Source organism: Microtus ochrogaster, linkage group LG3 (assembly GCF_000317375.1).
Source record: "Microtus ochrogaster isolate Prairie Vole_2 linkage group LG3, MicOch1.0, whole genome shotgun sequence".
Classification (NCBI taxonomy): Eukaryota; Metazoa; Chordata; class Mammalia; order Rodentia; family Cricetidae; genus Microtus; species Microtus ochrogaster.
The window spans coordinates 35,889,108-35,910,136 of NC_022029.1; the positions used below are offsets into that span (position 1 = coordinate 35,889,108).

Here is a 21,029-nt window from a genome sequence, read left to right on the forward strand (position 1 = left end):
AGAAATTGTTTCAAAAAAAATAAATAAAAATGAATAAATAAAAAAGGAATTTGTTCATTTGCTCCTCACGGCCCTTCTGAGACATAAGGTATGAGTACTGTATGATAGAACCCTGACCCAAGTCAAGCAGAGGCCATCAGGATAGGAGTTTAGGCAGAAATTAAGAGGCCAGAAGTGACATTTAGAGGTTATACAACCAAAGAGGAGGGGACTGAATAGGAACTTAGATGTTATGAAGAGTGTTCACGAAAGATCTTGGACTCCCAGAAGTGGAGATTGCTGGGAAGTAAAGCTAGAACTTCAAAGACAAGGATCATAAATCAAAAATTCCAAGACTTTAGCTCATCCTGCAGACTGTGGTATGGTGTGGTGTGGTGGAACCATAACAAGCTAAGCCATATGACGACTGCTTGGAAACACTAACGAGTCCTTGAGCCGTTATAGTATGGCTAATTTGGAAGCCGAAACTGATAGTTCAGTGCAAAAGTCTGCTGGCTTGTGCAGCCGAGCTCACCTGGAGATGAATCAGATATTCCGGGATGCGCTGCACAATGTGAAAGAACAGGGTGTAGATGTCAGATTTGATCTCCTCATCACCCTGAGTGGGAAAAAAAGGGGTCACTCTTCAGGGTCCCCACACTGCAAACAGAACCCCAAAGATCCCTCCCACCAGATAGGAAATGCTTATTTCCAAAGCATCTTCTAACTGGAGAGGCCACATGCTCAGGGTCATGCCCAAAGAGACAACTCTTCTCCAGCAGGGAACATAACATGTACTTCTTTTGAATTGATGCAAGTTTCCAAGCTGTCCCTTCCTTCCCCGACCCTTCTAACGTCAGTGCTAGATAGAATTAGGCGCTCAGTAAGCTGTGCTTGAATTAAATGAATGAATGAAGGTTTTCCAGCAAGTCTTCTACTAAACTCAGTAAGTGTGAACGAGAGTCTCTCAAGAGTGGAGACAGGAAAGTGATTAGGAATTGGTGAGTAAGCCTAGAAGCAGAAAATACAATGGTCTCTATACGTTCCCTTCTTTTCCTTGCTCCAGACATTCACTGAATGCTAGCATGAGACAGTCGTTTTGATAGGGAGGACTCGGGGAGGTGAAGCAGAAAGTAAGACATAGGCTTCCGTCTCCTGTGAGCTGCAGCTACTCTCGGCTTTAGGACTCTGGTGGTCTATGTTCTTGTTGACTTAAAATAACAAAATGAATATGCCTATCTTTTTTATTTCTAATTTCTTATTCATATATGGGTTTAGGGAGAAGCTTGGGTTAGGAAAATTCCTAGGAACCCACAAGGATGACTCCAGCTAAGACCTGTAGCAGTCTTAGCAGGAGAGGGTACCTGAACTCGCCTTCCCCTGTAATTAGACATGCATATCAAACACCTAATAAATAAACCACTGAAGTGGCCATGCTTAAAGGAGTATGATGGAGCCACTTGACAAAGGACAATTTGAGTCCAGAACTGAGACCCGTATTTTCTGAGCCTGAAAACAACACATACAGCACACAGCTGCATGCTGGAGAACTCTGGACTACCTACATGCTTTGTCCGTAGTTCAGTGTAGTGGATCAGAGGGTCATTAAAGTATTGCAAGGACCAGAGCATGGCTCTGATCCTTTATTGGACTCCTTTAACACAGAAGAGGGGCAGCAGTAACACGGCCAAGGCATTCCTCGGCCTGGAACACAAGCTCACAGGACACATGCTATACTGTTGAGTGACCGGCGACATGATACAGAGGATGGGTACACAAAGGACAGCTGTGCATACAGTTGACTTACCTCCTTCAGAACCACAACATGAACCAAGGAGATGCACTCGGGTAAATCCCTCAGGTAGGCAACATAATAATCCAAGAAATTATTCTTTAAAACAAACACAAAAATGTAGGGTAAGAACCTAAAAACAGGAATGACAACATTTTTATACTACCATGAACATAAAAAGGAGCAGAACTAAGAGAATATTTTCACAATTTATTAACTGTGTTCTTTATTTGCTCTTGGAGGTTTTATTTATCTTCTTTATAAAGATTTAGTTTTATTTCATGTGTGTTGAGTGTTTGTCTACATGTATATATGTACCCCATGTCAATGCCTGGTACCCTCAGAAGCCAGAAAGTCTCAAATATCCTGGAATTGGTGTTAGAGATGGTTGTGAGTGACCATACAGGTTATCATAACCAACCCCAATCCTCCGCAAGAGCAGCCAGTGCTCTTAACCTCTGAGCCATCTCTCCAGCCCCTTGTTAATCTTTTTTTTTTAATTGTTTCCTTTGATTGATACGGAATTCTAAACCCCCAAAATTACTATTGTTTATAAATGTTTGTTTACATTTAAAGGGGGATATGATAGAGAGATGAATACTTTACATTGGTATGGATATTAGCTTATAGATACAAATTTAAGATCAATTTTGTTATATGTATTGATTAAGGTATTGTATTTGTGCAGCTCATTTAAAAATGTAATGTATAATTAAAATACAGGCTAATAGATAGTCATCTATAATAGTCAAACTTGTAGTCATGCTAGTTAGGTTTTCTATAAGTACAGAGATATATTTCAGAATGATAGTAATTCCTCAAACCTTTCAAAGACTAACAGAATATGGCATTTAAAATGTTTAAGAACTTAGGACTTTTCATGACAATGAGACACATCTGCTCCTGGCAGCACCAATTACTTTAAGAGGAAGATGGGAGCTCCTTTGGCCAATAGCCTTAAAAATACCAGCCCACGTAGGCATGGGCTCTTATATCATAAATGCAACTGTAAAGTGTGCTCTCATTGTCTTGCTTCTGGCTCTCGTTTCCAACTGCTAGATTTGGTTCCTGTTGCCTGTTCGTGCAGAGGACTGTGATCTGTGAGTCTACCCCTAAATAAATAACCCTTTATTATATGTGATTCTGAACTAGTGTGGGATTATTTTGTAGCGTCCACCATCAGGCACTGAAGAGGCTCCTTATGGAATTGGTTAGCCATTTTGGTAGGAAATTGCTCTTGCCTGAACTGTTTGATGGTATGCTGTGTGAACTGGGCATACAGGACCCACAGAAAAATGAGACAGTCCTTCAGGGTTCCTGCTTCATGAGAGAACTGCGAGACATCTTTCAGGACACAGACGAAAGACACTGATGAACTTTAACAGTACAAGGCATCACAGATCTCCAAATTTCCTGCCAGATACTATGGACTGTAGGCCTGTAGGCTGAAGATGGAAGCCACAGTGATGCAGAAGAACTCTGGGTGACTGTCCAGGCAGCAAGATGTCTCTGTCAATTCTAGAGTTTTGGAAGTTGCCTACAATGCACTTCCTGTTTACTTAGGTAACATTATATTCTTCTGGAGTCTTTGATGGAGTTGAAGAATAGACAGGTTTTTTTCCTTTTTTATTGATTTTATTGAGCTATACATTTTTTTTTCTGTTCCCCTTCTTTCCTCCCCCCTCCACTTCAACTCTCTCCCATGGTCCTCATGCTCCCAATTTAATCAGGAGATCTTGTCTTTTTCTACTTCCCATTTTATAAGATCCATATATGTCTCACTTAGAGTTCTCATTGTTGTCTAGGTTCTCTGGGATTGTGAATTGTAGGCTGGTTTTCTTTGCTTTATGTCTAAAAGCCACTTATGAGTAAGTACATATGATATTTGTCTTTCTCGGTCTGGGTTAATCACTCAATATGCCTAGATCCATCCATTTGCCTGCAAATTTCAAGATGTCATGATTTTTTTCTGTTGTGTAGTACTCCATTGTATAAATGTACCACATTTTCCTTATCCAAAACAATAGATAGTTATAATTATAGTTTTCCTTAGTTATGATAAAAGATAAAGTAGATACAAATATTATAACTGTAATTCTTGCTTGGTACCTGTTTTGCTATATGTTAAATTTTACTATGTTAAAATTAAAACCATCCTTTTTATTTAGACAGAAAGGGGGAAACCTTACCTCATCGTTTGTCAACTTCAGGAATAAATCTCCAAGGACTCCTTGGCGTGGCCATTTCAGGACCCTCTCCTGCAGGGCATGAAGCAAATCCAAGTGCTGCTGGACAAGGTAGCGCAAGGAGCCAGGGAAAAGGCTTGAAATAGAACAAAGGAAGAATTACTCAAAGGTCCCACAAAAAAACAACACCGGAGGCCCCATTTTCAATCATCCAAAACACTCTCACAGGTCTGTATTAGGGTTTTGAATTTCTTTTCAGCAAAGTATCTCCCCTCAGACAGTGAAAGGCCCCTTTACTGGTGGCCCCGTATGCAAATGTGAATTGACTAACTAATAAAGAACATATCACAGGAATGTCTTGCTAAAAACCAACCTGGGACAGTTTCATGTATGCCACACTCTATAGAAATCCTAAAGGAATCCTTTCCAGAGTTTTAGATTCCCATACACAAGCGATCTATTCTTAGCTACTGGCTAGAAGAATGCCACTTGGGTCAGGGATAAGGTTAGGTTAACATTGCAGCTAGAGGGTCAGGGTGTTGGGGCAATGAAGGACCTTGCATAGCTTTTTCTTTCTGCTCTAAAGAGGCACACTGGACAAAGATGCCGTGTTGTCTGTGATTGGAAGCATCACCCCAGTCCTTGGCATCCATCCTCGGACCGGACCGTCAATAGAGCCCCAATGGAGCAGAATTCTCCATCTCAAGTCCTCTCCCACTGGGAGTTGCCTTGGGCAGGACTCCACTTTGGGGCTCCAACTCCCAGCCTGCCAAGCGCCAATCTCTCCCCAGGGAGGGTCAGGGCCACTCCCACAGGCTATTTAGGCTCAAGCTGGAAAAAGGAACACAAGGTTTGGGGTTTTACATGTGTTCCCTCTATCCTTCCCCCATGCTCCCTGCCACCCGAGAGTGCTGCATGTATTAACTGTGGGCATTTTAATCCAGTCTAATCTGGTTTGATTGGAGTTCTTTGCACAGGTGGAGAGGCCCATTTTAAGATTTTTCCTAACAGATGGAGGTCCCCCACTGAAAGGGTCCATTTTTTTTCCCGTGGGCCCAGGGCCACGTGCTGAAAAAACGCCCTTTTCACCAGGCAAGATTGACCTCACTCGGTGAGTTCCCCTTTTTGCTTATGCCGGTAGGGTTTGGTAGGGTTCCCAGGGTGACCCATTTGCTTTTCAGGCTGAAGTCATGGGCCCACGCCAAAAGCCTGGCCCACGAGGCTGAGCCAGGCTTAGCTGAGGTGGGGATGCCTGCCATTCAATTTTCACAGCGCCATTTTCAGATCAAGAGTTGTCTGAGTAGACATGCTTATGACAGACTTGAGTTACATGGGCATGTGCTTCTAATGGGTTTCTTGCGATTCCAAGCCGATTCCTAAAAACGGCTGTTTACAACGAGCCTTTTTTTTTTTTTTTTTTTTTTGGTTTTTTGAGACAGGGTTTCTCTGTAGCTTTGGAGCCTGCCCTGGCCGGGTAGTGGTGGCGCACACCTTTAATCCCAGCACTCGGGAAGCAGAGGCAGGCGGATCTTTGTGAGTTCGAGGGCAGCCTGGTCTACAAGAGCTAGTTACAAAGATCCTTTTAAATTAGGGCTAAGGCTCAGTAATCCACCATTTCCAGATGCTTGCTCCTGCCCCCCTTCCACTCCTCCACTGATTCAAAGCCCAAGGTTTGTCCTGCCCCCACTTCTGCCTCTCCGCAGCCCAGACAGCTCCAGCACTATACCCAGAGGTGCGGCTGGCTCCCGTCCTTTCCAAATTCGGGGATCTAAACCTGACTACTTTTCCATCAGCCGAGGACAACGGAGGCCATCTCCGTTCCTTCCAAACAGCGCCCACCCACCAGCTGTTTGCTATGCCTCCCTGGCTTCTGCGGCTATGATGGGATCACTCTGGGCCCCTTCCCCCTCTAGCTCTTTGTCTGGGACTCTCTACAACAGATTCGTTTCTTCCCCTGTCCTTCCACTTTAAAACTGTATGGATGTTTCGTCCTTACGTTTCTGTTCCCTCTTGCAGCGTCTGCTAGTCTGGCCCTTAATGGGATCACCTCTGTGCTTTTCTGGCTTTTGTCACCTGCCTATGCCAAAATTTTGGGTTGGTCAGCTAACAAAGTACTTTATTCATCTCCCTGTTAAAATAATGTGGCCACAGTATGTCTGTGAAACTCTATAGATGCTTCTGTGTGCATGTGTGCTCATTTTAAGATTCTTTGACTTGTTAAAATATTCCTTTTCACCTTCTTACACTTACCAGCACTGATAAACTGTAATTAATTGGATAAAACACATGCCTAAATTTAGCTTACATGCCCAGTTTAAATACCAGCTAATGGTACCTAGTTCTAAAGTGCCTTTACAGATCTGAGAGTATGGCATTTATCAAAAGAGCTTCTAACACAGACATGTAGCTCCACAGCAACCTATAGCTCCTCCAAGAAGATGCATGGCTTCAGAAGGACCTTCTGCCTCCAGGCTTGCCCTTGGCCTTGGCAAAGCCACTCACACAGCAAAAACCGGCATTTCACCTCTTCAGCTTCATGGATGCTTCACCCAGGGAGTGAACACTGCTGGTGTTCTCCAAGGACTAAGTGTTCTTCTTAAAAAATAATAAAAGGGGGGCGGGTGTGTTCTTCTTGAACACGGGGCACAGGACAGACACGCACGGCGGAACAAACACAGACACAACACGGCGGCTCCCACGTGGGTTCACTTTAATGGGGGAGGGAAACACAAAAGGGCGAAGGATGTGGGACACACAAGGAAAAGGCAGGACGAGGAGAGGGGCCTCGTGTGGCCCCTGCCTTTTAACGGGGGTCCCAAGGCAATCTGGGAAGAATATCTCACACCTGCGCGCAGGTGTGCGCACAGGCAACCATAGTCCAGGGGGAGTCTGGGAGTTGTAGTTTTCCAAAAGAACAACACTAAGGAGAGGATTTGGAATTGCCTGCATAGCTAAAAAGCTGTCACATTTCTGTTCATTTATCCCTCTCAGATCTGTCTAATGGCATTTGATAATTTAAGGTACTATTTACTTATTACTTCATCCATGACAGTTAATGAAGTTTCCTGCTAAAAAACAGGCTTCGTAATCCAGGATTAACAGGTTTCAGTTGTTTCTTCAGAGGTTCAGAGTTCCCAGTTTCCTTTGTCTTCCAAAATGTTCATGCCTTTTAACCTAAAGCAATAGCCTTTTGCTATGACACCAAGATGTAAATCTGTTCCAGTTCTCTTAAAGATATTACACAGGTCCCTGGAAAAGTTCAACTGCTGAATCAAAAATCAGGTCTAGTGAAAAACTAATAGTCTCCAGAGCCTACACTAACCCCAGCCAGCACATTTTACAGGTCACTGCTGATGTCTGGGTCAAGACCAACCTACAAAGCACTCCCCAGATAATGCCAAACACCTGTACCAGCTCCTGGGACTTCACCATTGGTACCAACTCATCTGGATCAAGGACACCTGAGAACTAAAATCTGTTTTTTCTCCTTGCCACCTGCCTTCTCATCTCCCTCAAAAAGCAGCTGCCTGAGGACTCCAGGATGACAGCAAACCAGATGCTGCCACAGCCACACCTCTAGCTGAGCGTGAGCACACCAACTCCCCTCTCTCCCACGTCACCCCATACCCGCAATAAGTAGCCAGACTTGAGCTGATGCCCATATATCGAAGGACTCTGGGATGTTTGATTGAAAGTGAGCCCCCAGCCCCCTGATACCCCCATATCCATGGAGTCTGGGATGATTGGAGGTGTCCCTCCAGTCCCTGGCATCCATCCTAGGACCGCCAGTGGAGCCCCAAAGGAGCAGAATGCTCCATCTCAAGTCCCTGGGAGTTGCCTTGGGCAGGACTCCACCTCTCAGCCTGCCAAGTGCTGACTCCTCCCCGGGGAAGGTCAGGACCACTCCCTCAAGCTATTTAGGCTTGAGTTGGAAAAAGGAGCACGCCATTTGGGAATTTGCCTGTGCTGTCCCTCTGTCTTCCCCACACCGTGCTCCCTGCCTCCTGAGAGTGCTGCTTTTTTAAATGCAGGCGTTTTAATTCAGTCTAATCTGCTTTCATTGGAGTTCTTTTGCAGAGAGGCCCATCTTAAGATTTTTCCTAACAGTCTGTGTTCTGTCAACGATAGACTAGGGCTGATCAGCCCCTTCCTCGTGTTTTATGAAGCCTCTTTCCTACTTCAAATCTCTTTCCTCTACCTGCTGGCGCACTTTGTTCCTTCCTTCATTGGTTTGTTTGTTTTGGTTTCCAGGCAGGGTTTCTCTGTGTAGCCCTGGCTGTCTTGGACCTTGCCCTGTAGACCAGGCTGGCCTCAAACTCACAGAGATCCTCCTGCCTCTGCCTCCCGAATGCTGAGATAAAAGGCATGTGCCGCCATGCCTGGTTATGTGGCTCATTTTTTTTTTTTTTTTTTTTTGGTTTTTCGAGACAGGGTTTCTCTGTGGCTTTGGAGCCTGTCCTGGAACTAGCTCTGTAGACCAGGCTGGTCTCGAACTCACAGAGATCCACCTGCCTCTGCCTCCCGAGTGCTGGGATTAAAGGCGTGCGCCACCACCGCCCGGCGTGGCTCATTTTTAAGCCCAGAGGAAATGAAGAAGTGAGAAGTCGAAGAATGCTGGGGAGGAGAAAAGAGAGACAACGGAATCATCTAAGCCTTTGATTCTGGGGGAAGGGGAGCTGGGAATAGGGAAGGACAATATAAGCAGGGGTCGGCAGGAACAAGACAAGAAGCAGAAGGCAATGGAACTAGCTGCACAGCAGCAAGGATCTGAGCTCTAATTTGATGGCCCAGGGAAATTCCAAGTAGATTTCCTCAGGCTTCCAACACAATGCATTAACGAAGATATGATGGCCTACTCGTCTCTGAAAGCTGAACTTCTTTAAACATTTCCCAAGGGTGTCATGGATGTACATGTGTGGAATGTCAAGGTGATTTGGCCACAAGCAGACCTCTGTCATTAAACAGGATGTCGGATTCAGAGACAGGTCTGTTTTTGTTTTGTTTTTTAACCCATTTCTAAGCAAAGCAAAGCCTTCCATGGAGCTGTCGCTCAGAGAAGTGAAAAACACCAGAATAGGGTTCTGAGTTATCTCATGAAAAATACGGGGAGTCCTGGTTGAAACAACTGAGGACTCTTGAACACTTCACTGTTTCCTAGAGAAAGCCCAAGACCATATTTTATAGGTCGGAAAGAGGTGGCGATGTCAGGCTTGAATGTCGAGTTGTCACCGCTATCTTCATCACAGGTTGTTTCCAGTAGGGCAGCAAATACTGACGCCTTGAGGCTTGTGATGAGGGAAGTCATCAAATAAATTCTCATGGAAAAAATTGCCAATAGATGTAGTTAAACGGCATCAACGTCTCAGAAAAGCTTATTAAAAAGAATATAGTGAGGGGAAGAGGATGATGAAACCCTTGCTGTAGGATAGTAGAAGGCGACACTGCACTTTAAGTAACAACACTCTGAGTTGAAGCCCTTGCCGCTTGACTGAAGAAAAGCAGAAAGAGGGTTACCATGACAACCAATATGGACTGCATTGTCATGTGTGGAATAAGGATTATTTTACCTCTATTGGAGATTATATAATAGCCTATTTATTTGTTGGTTTTTCAAGACAGAGTTTCTCTGTGGCTTTGGATCCTGTCCTGGAACTAGCCCTTGTAGACCAGGTTGGCCTTGAACTCATAGAGATCCGCCTGCCTCTGCCTCCCGAGTGCTGGGATTAAAGGCATGCGCCACCACTGCCCAGCCATAGCCTTTTTATTTTTAATTGCATAAGATTATAGGTCCACTCAGTCCTCAATGATAGAGAACACCACAAGTGAGCTGACTAAAAAGGACTTGACTATTCAGGGAGCTAGAAACGTGTTTAGCATCCCTGTTTGACACATCAACAGAGATCTGAAGTAAGACTTGCTGGACTCCTCAAGGGAAAAGCCTAAATTCTGACATAGGAAGTGATGCATTCAATGCATCTGGTTCTCCAAAAGCCCTAATGCATTACTGTTGATAAGAATGGTATCCTAGAAGCCATGAGACCCTTAGAAAAACTGGGGGGCTTGGAAAGAGCTCAGGGGACAGGTTAAGCGGGTCTGCCTTTGACTTCTGGCACTAACAGGCCATGTGGCTATGAGCATCTCCAGACCTTAGCGTCCTCCTCTAAAGTGTAGACATCACAGCTCTGATGATTCTTTTTCCAGTGTGACGCTAGCGCCCAGGCTTCCTGAGTGGTAACTAAGTGCTCTGCCCCAGGGCTGGCAAAGAGTCGTGAAGATCCAGATCAAGTGTAGAGCACAGGACCAGGACACTGTTCCAGGACACAAGCTTATTTCTCACCTTTATCCGAGACGCCCAGATTCATAGAAACTAGAAGGAGACGCTGCTACTTAGGATCCTAGGTACAGAAGCAAAATCACACCAAAAGGTCGATTTCTTTTCCACCTGAGTCACGGAAACTGAGTGTGTGTTTTGCAAAACAAAAAAGCTGGAGTCCAGAACCTTCCTGGAGCTCCAGAGGAGCAGGTGGGAGAGTAAGCCAGGCTGTTCTGGAGTTGCTGGGTGGGAAAACAAGGGGCCAGATGGAATAGGAAGAAACAAAATCCAGGTCGCGGAGGAAAGGTGAAGCAAGCGTCTTGAGCCATCACTGTAAGCAAGGGTTTGGCCATGTCGACCCTTCTGCTCTCTATGCTTTGTCTACCTCCATTCCTCGGAATCAGTCGAGACCCTTGAGAGATGTCGGGGAACAGTTCCTCGCCTCTGTCATTTAGATGGGAGTGGATGTTCGGGTTTGGGTAGGAGGGGACATCTCGTGGTGGTAAAGTCAAGTAAAATGGGAGGAGCATAAGGAACAGAACAGTGGGAGCATCGTTGGGTAGATGAACAAACTGTTCACCACCTTATGGAAGAAATGCTTATGGGAATAACCCAGACGTCCCGTTCATCAGGATTGTTCTTTTCCTTGCTTCACTCTGAATTAGCTCATTTTTATTACCTTAGTCCTTTCCTCTGAGCCTTACTTTCCTCTTTCCTGTTCTCTCCTAACAGAGGGAGTCGTGACATTAGGGCCAGCATGCTGGAAGCACTACCCCCCCCCCAACACACACACCTAGGCCCGCACTCCCACGCAGTACCTGGTGCTATGGGATCGCCTGAGTTCTATCAGCAGGTAGCATTGTCTAATGGCCCTTGGTACTCAGTGCTTCCATCTCCTGAGACTTGGGGGGAAATCTATCACCCCTGAGGACACACAACGCCTCACTTTAAATTCCGGACAGACACATCACAGACTGAACGCCCCACAGATTATATTCATTATCTACTTGCTGAGAACCTAAGCTTGGGACTTGCTGTCACTGCCTAGCCTCTTCTCAAAGGCTGTTTATGGGACTCTCTAGGCCCCAGTATACCCAAATGGAAACGGTGAAGAACTTACCTTAAATTTTACTCAATCTGAAAAGCAAAGGCAATGAGCACATGGGTACCTTCTCTCCTTGGAATTCCTCTTTCCGTCGGAGCCCTGGAATGTTGCCTTTATCTTCAGGATCAGGGAGATGTTAATGACGTATTTCCGCTCAGATTCTAGCAGCTCCAGAGCCACAGTCTGCCTTTTTGCTTTAAAACAAACCCAAGGGGATTTTTTTGTTAATCAATTCCCTCCCAAACACTAAGCCAGGCAGGAAATCGATAAAAACACGTGGAAATCTGTGTCCCCCTAGGATCACATAAACTAGCTTGATGGGGCACACTAGTTAGCCAGGAGTTGAAGGGAAGGCAGGAAGATAAGAAATCCAAGGTCATCTTCAGATATTTAACCAACACTGGAGACAAGGTGGGGGGGGGGGAGAGAAAGGCATCAGCATATTTGGGCAAGATGAAAAGCAGAACGGAAGCATAAGATTCATCAAGCAAAGCAAAGGACACAACATCATGTGACCGAAGACGGAGAACCCGCTAAGAAGCAGTAGAGACTGAGCCTGGAGACGCAGAAGCAAGTGAGGTAAACTTGCACCAAAGGCACGAGCCTCCAGATTGCACTTCCGGACTCGTATACCCTGGCTTCACCCCATGAGAAATGGGAGGAGCAGCATTAGGGAAACCCTTGCCTGAGCTAAAGTTGTAGAAGGCAGAATCAGCAGCCAGTGAGAAAGAGAACCCCTTTGACCACATTCCCTTCAGGTCCCAGAGTGCTAGCAGCCTGGTTTAAACACTCTTGGCAGGAGACGGGCAGCTTGCCCCTTGATGCACTGAACTTCCCAAGTAGGACAGGATACCACACTAAGATATGGACATAAAGAGATCACTCACCAATATGCAACTTTGTTTGGTCGGAAGCGTCACCTCAGCTCCTTGGTACCCCTTTATTAAAAAAAAGTCTGGAATATTTAGCTGGGGGCTTCACCCCAGCTCCCGGCACAAGCTCCCTCTCCTGGGAATGTCCTCAGTCCAGACTCCACCTTCGAGAAAGCCCACCAAATGGTAACCCCTCCCCAGGGAAGGTCAAGACCACTCCCACAGGCTATTTAAACTGCCCCCCCCCCCAGAGGATTAACACGTGGTCTCTGGGTTTCCACATGGTCTCCTCTTTTTTCTCTTTCCCTCTCCATGTTTTCCCGGGGCCACCCGAGAGTATTGTCATCTATTGCCCTCTATTAAACCCGGGTATCTTTGAATTCAGTTTGATTTGGTCTGATTTGGGATTATTTGTGTCAAGAGGAGAGGTTTGTTGGCCAGAAGAAAATGCTTAACAAACTTTGCTACCTAATAGCTCACTATTGACAAGCTTGGATAATACAAAATTCCAGGTTAGTTGGGGGCATGGTGTTTGTTTCATTCTTTCTTCCTTCCTTCTTTTCATTTTGTTTCTTTCTTTTGGGGGATAATATTTCTTGACCACATAAACAATTAAAGATACTGAGACATTTGAATAAGATTATACCATAGGAGAGAGGAAACAAATACACATGTATGTGAAATTAAATCTTACACTTAATATTCTCAAAAAGATATGCAAAACACTGTAGCCACTTAACAATTACTGGATGCTGTTTTAAAAGAGGAAACTTCTTGACATTTTTTTAAAACATAGACAAATTTAAGGGTGGATCAAGTCAAAGACACCTCTCCCTCAGAGGAAGCCAAGCACAGAAGAGAAAGGCTCATTGAAGAAAAATTTGACCTGTGGAAAAATGAAGTCAGGGAACCCAACACTAAATTAGAAGCACCAAAGAAAAGGAAAACTATGGCTCAGATAATATTACAAAATTAATAGGGAAAAGGTATTCCAGGACATGTGCTGCCAGAGAGCCCCATTGTCCTCTGCATAAATAATAAAAAAGATTGCACTTCAACATGAGGACCACCACATCCTTGGGAAGCTGCATCACTTCAGGGATAAAGGGAAGACCGTAAAAGTTACCAGATAGAGGGGCCAGCAAGAGGGCAAAGGCACTTGCTGCTACACCTAAGGACCTGAGTTCCACCCTCAGGACCTAAATGGTAAAAAGACAGAACTGCCTCTCAAAAGTTGTCTTCTGGCTTGCTCAAAGTAAAGTGTGTGTGTGTGTGTGTGTGTGTGTGTGTGTGTGTGTGTGTGTGTGTAAAATATTTAGTATTTTATATAATAGATTTGATTCCTGCCTTTAAAATAATGTTAGCAGACAGCAATACTGGATCACATTCAAAGAACTGAAGATGAGAGCAAGGCTGGGCTTCCCAATAGCAACGTCAGGAGCTGAAAGACAGGGAGAACTGCTTCACACTGATGGGAGAAAATGGTTTTTCATTAAGCCGGAGTGACAGCACTGTGACGGGGCACAGTGGCAGTGAGGTGTCTGAGTCTCTAAGCAAAATGCCTTAAAGATAAAAAGATATAAATGATAAAGTTTTTATTACATTAAGAAAAACAAAAGTCTCATCACTGGTTGTGAGCGTCCTTGTGGGTGTTGGAAGCAAACTCGGGTCCTCTGGAAGAGTAGCCAGTGCTCTTAACCACTGAGCCAACTCTCCAGCTCTGGATTATGAATTTTTAAAAATGTGATAATGAGGCCGGGTGGTGGTGGCGCACGCCTTTAATCCCAGCACTTGGGAGGCAGAGGCAGGCGGCTCTCTGTGAGTTCGAGACCAGCCTGGTCTACAAAGCTAGTTCCAGGACAGGCTCCAAAGCCACAGAGAAACCCTGTCTCGAAAAAAAAAATGTGATAATGACACCAGTGCGGTTAATAAAAATGAACTAACTACTAAAGGAATTACACGCACAATGTAGATGAATCTCAAAAACACATATTGAGAAAAAAAGACACCAGGCAAAAGAGAATACACAAAATATAAAGTATTATCCCATTGATATGAAGTTCAAGAACAGATGCAACCATACAGCAGGCACAGTGGTTCTCTACATAGATGCCAATGAAAATGAAGATGAGAGACATTCCTAGCATAAGAGAAATATGTATGATGATCTTGATAGTGATCACAGTCAATATTCATATGCAAATGTCAAGTTGGGAAGGTGAATGGGTTCTCTTTAAAGGTATGGCCGAGCCCCGTAGCCTGGAGCTTATGAGCAGCACGAAGTGGATATTTTATAAAACCAAACAAAATGAGGATACAAAGTTTTCAGGGGGTGGAGCAACGAGGGAAGGAGCTAGAGGATGAGGGTAAATATGATCAAAATAAACTCTCAAAGAAGTAATAAAATATTTCTTTAAAGTCATAAGCCCACAAGATTGCTCGGTGGTTAGAGCACTTACCACACAATCTCCATGCTCACACAATCGCCCACATCACTGTACATACATACCTGTACATATACACCATATATACACATACGTGCTAAAAATTTTAAGTTTCAATGTAGCTCCACGAATTTTGGTCTATGTAAATTAACTTTCAACAAAGTATTGTTTACAAAATAGCATAAAATATGAATCAATCGTGGTGGTGTGAATGAGAATGCCCCCATTGGCTCATATGTTTGAATTCTTGGCCCTCAATAGGTAGAACTGTTTGGGAAGAATTGGAGGTGTGGAGGAAGTGTGTTACTGGGGGCAGGCTTTGATATTTCAAAAGCCTCATGTGATTCCCAGTGATCCCTCTCTCTGACTCCTGGCTGTGGGTCAGAATGTGAGCCCTCAGCCTCGCTGTTGCTCCTCCATCATGACCTCTAACTTTCTGAAGCTGGAAGTCAAACTAAATGATTTCTTTGCCTTGGTTGTGGTGTTCTACACAGCAACAGCAACAACGAAGCATTAAGACACAAGTACCAAGAGAAACTATCAAAAAGAATTCAAAGTGGCTGCTTTGTTTCTTGTTAATAATAATTTAAAAGCTTTTAGTTCTATTTAACTTTCATGTATTTGATTAAAATAACATTAAGAAAAATTATCCCCCCAAAAGTGGAGCATGCTATTGCTAATACTCATTTACTATATGAAGGAAAGGAAGGAGAGAGAGGGGGAGGAAGGAAAACAAGAGCTTGTTGCAGTGTTCGACATTTTGGCGGCAGACTGTTAATAAATGATTGGCATATGGAAAATTCAATATCGCTGACTACATAGATATTCTCCAAGAACCTCGGCATTTTTTTTCTTTTTTGCACTACCATGCAGAGTGCCGTAAGTACCCAGAGCCAAGGTGGAGGTCCCACCAGGGTATGTGACCTCTGCTGGGTCAACTCTGTAGGCACTAGGGCCTTCGTCCTGAGAAGATACAAGGTGGTGTCGCGTGTTCACTCCATCCATACTACCTGGGTTCCAGCCCTCTGTTCCAAGCCCTCACTCATCTCATTCTCTTGTATTTCCCCCCACATCCCCCTCAGAACTTACCAGCTAGAGAGGTTTCACATAAGACGTTTTCCAGGGAACTGTGTCTGCCCTGGCCAGCCTCCTTGAGTTTATCGGGGTGATCTTTTGTGACATACTCCTCACCCCATTCTTTGCCCTCCTTAGGCTGTCTCCACAGGCCGGGCGTGTGATGGCCCTTGGACTGGATCTCAGCTGAGAGAGAAGGCTTAAGGTTTTCATCGGCTTCTGGATTTGTTGGGGTCACCCCTGAAAAACAATGCCTGCTATAAAGAATTGGCTTTTAAAAAAAAGATTTTATTTATTATGTATACAGTGTTCTTCCTGCATACATGCCTACACACCAGAAGAGGGCACCAGATCTCATTATAGATGGTTGTGAGCCTCCATGTGGTTACAGGGAATTGAACTCAGGATCTCTGGAAGAGCAGCCAATGCTCTTAACCTCTAAGTCATCTTTCCAACCCCAAGAACTTTCTTTTTTTTTTTTTTAAAAGAAAATAGCCAGGTTGGGGGGGGGGCGCAAGCCTTTAATCCCAGCACTCAGGAGGCAGAGGCAGGCAGATCTCTGTGAGTTTAATTAAGGTCAGCCTAGTCTACGAAACAAGTTCCAGGACAGCCAGGGTTACACAGAGAAGCCCTGTCTTGGAAAAAGAAAGGAAGAAAGGAAAGAAGAAAGGAAGGAAGGAAGGAAGGAAGGAAGGAAGGAAGGAAGAAAAAGAGAGGAAGAAACTAGTGTTTGTTACTAAATCTTAACTAATATACTGCTAGCCAGATGGGTACCTCATCCCTAAAAGAGTAAATATGTCAACGAAGGGTTAAAAATTTCCCAAACTGCAATCAGTCACTTCTCACCTCTCTTTTTCTCTGGTCCACAAAATAAGGAAGCTTTTTCACTCCCAGCATGGTAGTCATGCCTGTACTTAATTTAGGAGATGGAGGCAGGAGGTTCAGGAATTGAATGCACACACGAGACTGTGGCCCAGTAGACCAGACTACTAGACTAGGAAATTTATAGCACAGTGAGATTGAATGCAACACATTTGACTCCCTGTGTTGCCTTCAGGTAAACACAGGAGGCAACAGTAGCACTTTTAGCCACATTGGACTCCCTGGATCGATTTGCCTTCAGGTAAACACAGGAGGCGACAGTAGCACTTTTAGGAGGAAGTGCAGAAAGAAGAGAAGGAAAGTTACCAAGGGCATCTGGGGAGTGGTACAGGATGTTCTGTTTGCTATTTCATCCCTTTCTCCTATGGATGCCAAGTTAGAAGAAACAGGAAACGGAAAGAATGGAGGGAGGATTAAATAATGTATGAGTTCCAGTGAATTATCAATGGAGTAGATTTTTGCACTAAACTATAAAGTATGAGATGCAAGAAAAATTTGTAACCCTGTGGTGGCGGCCCTCACCTTTAATTCCAGCACTCAGGAGGCAGAGGCAGGTGGATCTCTGTAAGTTCAAAGCCAGCCTGGTCTATAAGAGCTAGTTCCAGGACAGGCTACAAAGTTACAAAGAAACCCTGTCTTGAAAAACTGAAGAAGAAAAAATTATCACGAACTATTCCCCCGTGAGACTTTAGCAAATGTTAGATTATCAATAATTGGAACAAGAAAGAATTAAAAACCCTGATTTGTTCCTCACAGTTACCAGTTCTCCGCCCCCAGCACCTGTGTGGGAACGTAGGTGAAAACGATGCTCACTCCTGTCCAGAACTGTGGTTTCGATGCCAAGTGTCCTCACAAGGCCGTGGGTTGGAGGTGTGGTCCGTGATGCAAGCAGTGGTCAGAGCAGGGCTTTGGGTAGTGGCTGGGGGAGGGTCTACCTCGCTAGTAGGTTAATCCAACAATGGGTTCCATTTTTAGATTACTGGGAGTGATAAAATATGAAAGTGGGGAATATCTGGGAGAAATTGGTCACTAGGGATATGCTTTAGTAATGTGTAGCTTGTCCCCCATTCCTTCCTATTATTTCCTCTGCTCCCTGGGTGCCACGAAGGAAGCAGCATCTTAAGCCACAGCCTTCCCATCATGCTATTCTGCTCATCCAAAGTCCACAGAGACAAGGCGAGCTGACCTTGGATTGAAACATTTGGAATCAGGAGGTCAAGAAAACATCTCCTCCCCGAAGTGGTTTTTCTCAGGTATTTGTCACAGTCAAGAAACTGATTAACATGTCTGAGTCCTTTCCTACAAGGCTCAGGATGGGCCAGTAGAGCAGGAAAGGTGCCCGGACCAGCTCTTGACTCAGCGGGGAAAGGGCTTGCCTTGTAAGCCCAACAGCCTGAGTTTTGTTCCTAGAAATCATAAAGGTGGAATGAGAGAACGGACTCCACAGAGTTGTCCTCTGACCTCCATGTCTGTGCAGGAGCATGCATACACACACTTTACACATACATATAACAATACAAACTTAACCCAACAAGACGCACTTACCAGGACCCATCATTCCCTTCACGTTGCCATCTCCTACATGAACAGACCTGGACTCTTGGGCTGCAGAGAAAAGGAAAACTTTATTCAGCATCCTTTCTACCAACATGGATTAAGCAGGAAAGAGATCACAGATTTTATAGTGTCATGAGTGCTGCCAGCAAGGGAGCAGGGGGAGATGCAGTATAGTGGAACCATGCTAGTTACTCAGCTGTTAAAGATGCCAACAAGTGATGCCTACTTCAAGAATCCAATAGGCTAAACACTAAGTTCTTCGAGTAGTACCCAGCATACATTAAGAGCAACTTACTGTTTAACTGTGATACGGATGGCAGTGGTGCTGATGATGGTGGTGAGAAGAGGAGAAAGATGCCCGATGCTCTCTTCTCTGCCTACCGTTCCAACAGCTTCCATTTTGGTGTAAAAGCCCAAATCGCTCTATGAGCACACAGTCCCAGACATTTCTCTGAACCCACACTTGCTGCTTGCTTTTGAATCACCTCCCCTACTCCCACCCCATGCACACATTAGTCTTCTTGTTATTCTTCTGAGTTTGCTAGCCATGCTCCCGTTAGGATGGCAACAGGGTCACAGAGGCTGCCTCTGCTATCAGGGCTGACTCTTCACTCAGCTCCACCGAGTCTGATGGGTAAACGGGAAGAGTGGCAGCCTGGTGTCCCTGCCTTCACGCTGCATCTGCCTGCTGTTGCCTTAAACTCGAGTCAGATTCCCATCCACCTTTGCACACAGACATGAGATCATCTACAGAATCCCTGTTTAAAATTTACAATACATGGTTGTTTAGTCCAAAATTTACCTACCTGGCTCTGCTTGTCCACCCCTTTATCGTGTAGGGCACCAAGATAGAGTCGGACATTTTCTATACTTATAGGTACATCAACATCAACAGACAATCAACCACCAGCTTTTACAACATCCATTCAGGACCACTGGAGTGGCCCCTAAAAGTCCCCATCACTGCTGTAAACCTGAAGGGGTGTCCAGTGAGTACCCCAACTAACTCTGTTTTCTCCTCTAGCCTTTCTTTCTCTGGGTCACTTCACTTCTCAGCTTATTGAAAGTTCCAGAAACAAGAACCCATGCAAACCATCAGCTCTTTAGCTCAAGCAAGACCCTCAGAGCCAGACTACAATTTGACCAAGACTGCCTGACTACACATGATCCTCCCAACCCATCCTCTTGTGTTCTTTCTCCATATTCTCCTAGAGCTGTTTGCTGGTTCTAAGAAAGCAAGGATTCAGATGATAACCCACCTTCAGGGCCACACTGAAATAAGACCCTTCCCTACTTCATCACTATTTGAATCTGATTGGACCACTGGGGCAAGAAGTAGCCTGATATGGATGAACTAGCAAAGAAGAGACAGAAGAACACAAGGAGAGGGATGATCTAATGTCAAGGTCCAGAGGCCACAGAGCACGTTGGGAGCAAGGCCTAAAGACTATAGGACTAAAGAAACTGCTTTTAGCCAGGTGGTGGGACACACACCTTTAATCCCAGCACTTGGGAGGCAGAAGCAGGAGGATCTCTGTGAGTTCGAGGCCATCCTGGTCTACAAGAGCTAGTTCCAGAACAGGTTCCAACGCTACAGAGAAATGCTGTCTAGAAGAAAAAAAAAAAAGACTACAGGGGTAGAAATAGGTACAATCAAAGAGAAAAGAATAGAAAAGCAGAGAGAGAGAGAGAGAGAGAGAGAGAGAGAGAGAGAGAGAGAATGAATACATGGCCTTGGAAACTGTGAAGAAGTTTATACTAGGGGCATGGCGGTGCACTCTTTAATCCCAGAACTCAGGAGACAGGTGGATCTCTGTGAGTTCAAGGCCAGCCTGGTCTACAGAGCAAGTTCCAGGACAGTCAGGAGGGTTACACAGAGAAACTTTGTCTCAAGAACAAAAGGAAAAAAGAAAGAAATTTACATTTTGAATCTGATAACAGTAAGAAACCAAAAAGGTAAATTTACAAGTAGGCAGAAAATAGAAGGAAAGTCAAAGAAGCATGGTATCAACCAAGAGAAGAAAACGTTTTGAGAAAGCGGGCATCACAGGGATCGGACACTGATGGGGAAGGGAAGGAGGGCTGGAGGATGGTTCAATGGGCAAAGACACTTGTTGCCGAGCCTGATGACCTGAGTTCTAGCTCCAGAAAAGAGGGAACTGATTCTTGCACAGTTGCCATCTGACTTCTGCATACTCACATCAAAAATAAATAAATGGGATCTTTATACCTTTATCTTACAAAGTCTATGTGGCAAGAACAGGTAAGGAAAGAGCTTTAGTGGAGTTGCAAGGGTAGGTGCCAATACTGGGAAGGTTGAATACGTAAAACATAAGAAAGAAGAAATGGATGGTGGAACCACATCATTCAAAAAAGTCAACTTCTAGGCCTGGGGATATAGGGATATAGGGACCGTACCTAACATGCAAAACGTGAGACCTAGGTTAGGTCTCAGAGATTCTGAAGAAGTAGGGATGGGGGAGAGAAGATAATTGCATTTTAAAAATCTTCTTGAAGGCTTTTCAGGCGAGAAGATTCCAAGGGGCTTACTTAAGTTCCACAAAATGATATTTTCAGGGTCTGGAGAGATGGCTCAGGAGTTAGGAGCCCTGTTGCTTTTGCAGAAGAAAGAGTTCAGTTCTCAGCACCTATACGGTGGTGCACAATCCCCCATAACTCCAGTTCCAGCGTATCCATCTCCTGCTTCATACGCCCAGGTGCGCCAGGCACAAGTGGCACACGTGCATACATGTCGGCAAAACATCCGTCCATCCACATAAAATAAATAAACCTGACAAAACATCCGTCCATCCACATAAAATAAA

At 44.7% G+C, this 21,029-nt stretch overlaps 1 protein-coding gene across 1 annotated transcript in view; it reads right to left on the reverse strand.

The window, feature by feature from the left end:
- The window catches only part of Arhgef33 (Rho guanine nucleotide exchange factor 33), a 76,346-nt gene that overhangs the window by 17,218 nt on the left and 38,099 nt on the right, over positions 1-21,029 (reverse strand). The window contains exons 7-12 of the mRNA XM_026785837.1: positions 18,193-18,252; positions 15,781-16,005; positions 11,440-11,569; positions 3,961-4,093; positions 1,787-1,870; positions 515-598 (exon numbers count right to left, since the gene is read on the reverse strand). Of these exons, the coding sequence (XP_026641638.1) occupies positions 515-598; positions 1,787-1,870; positions 3,961-4,093; positions 11,440-11,569; positions 15,781-16,005; positions 18,193-18,252 (716 nt within the window). The remainder of the gene's footprint in view (positions 1-514; positions 599-1,786; positions 1,871-3,960; positions 4,094-11,439; positions 11,570-15,780; positions 16,006-18,192; positions 18,253-21,029) is intronic.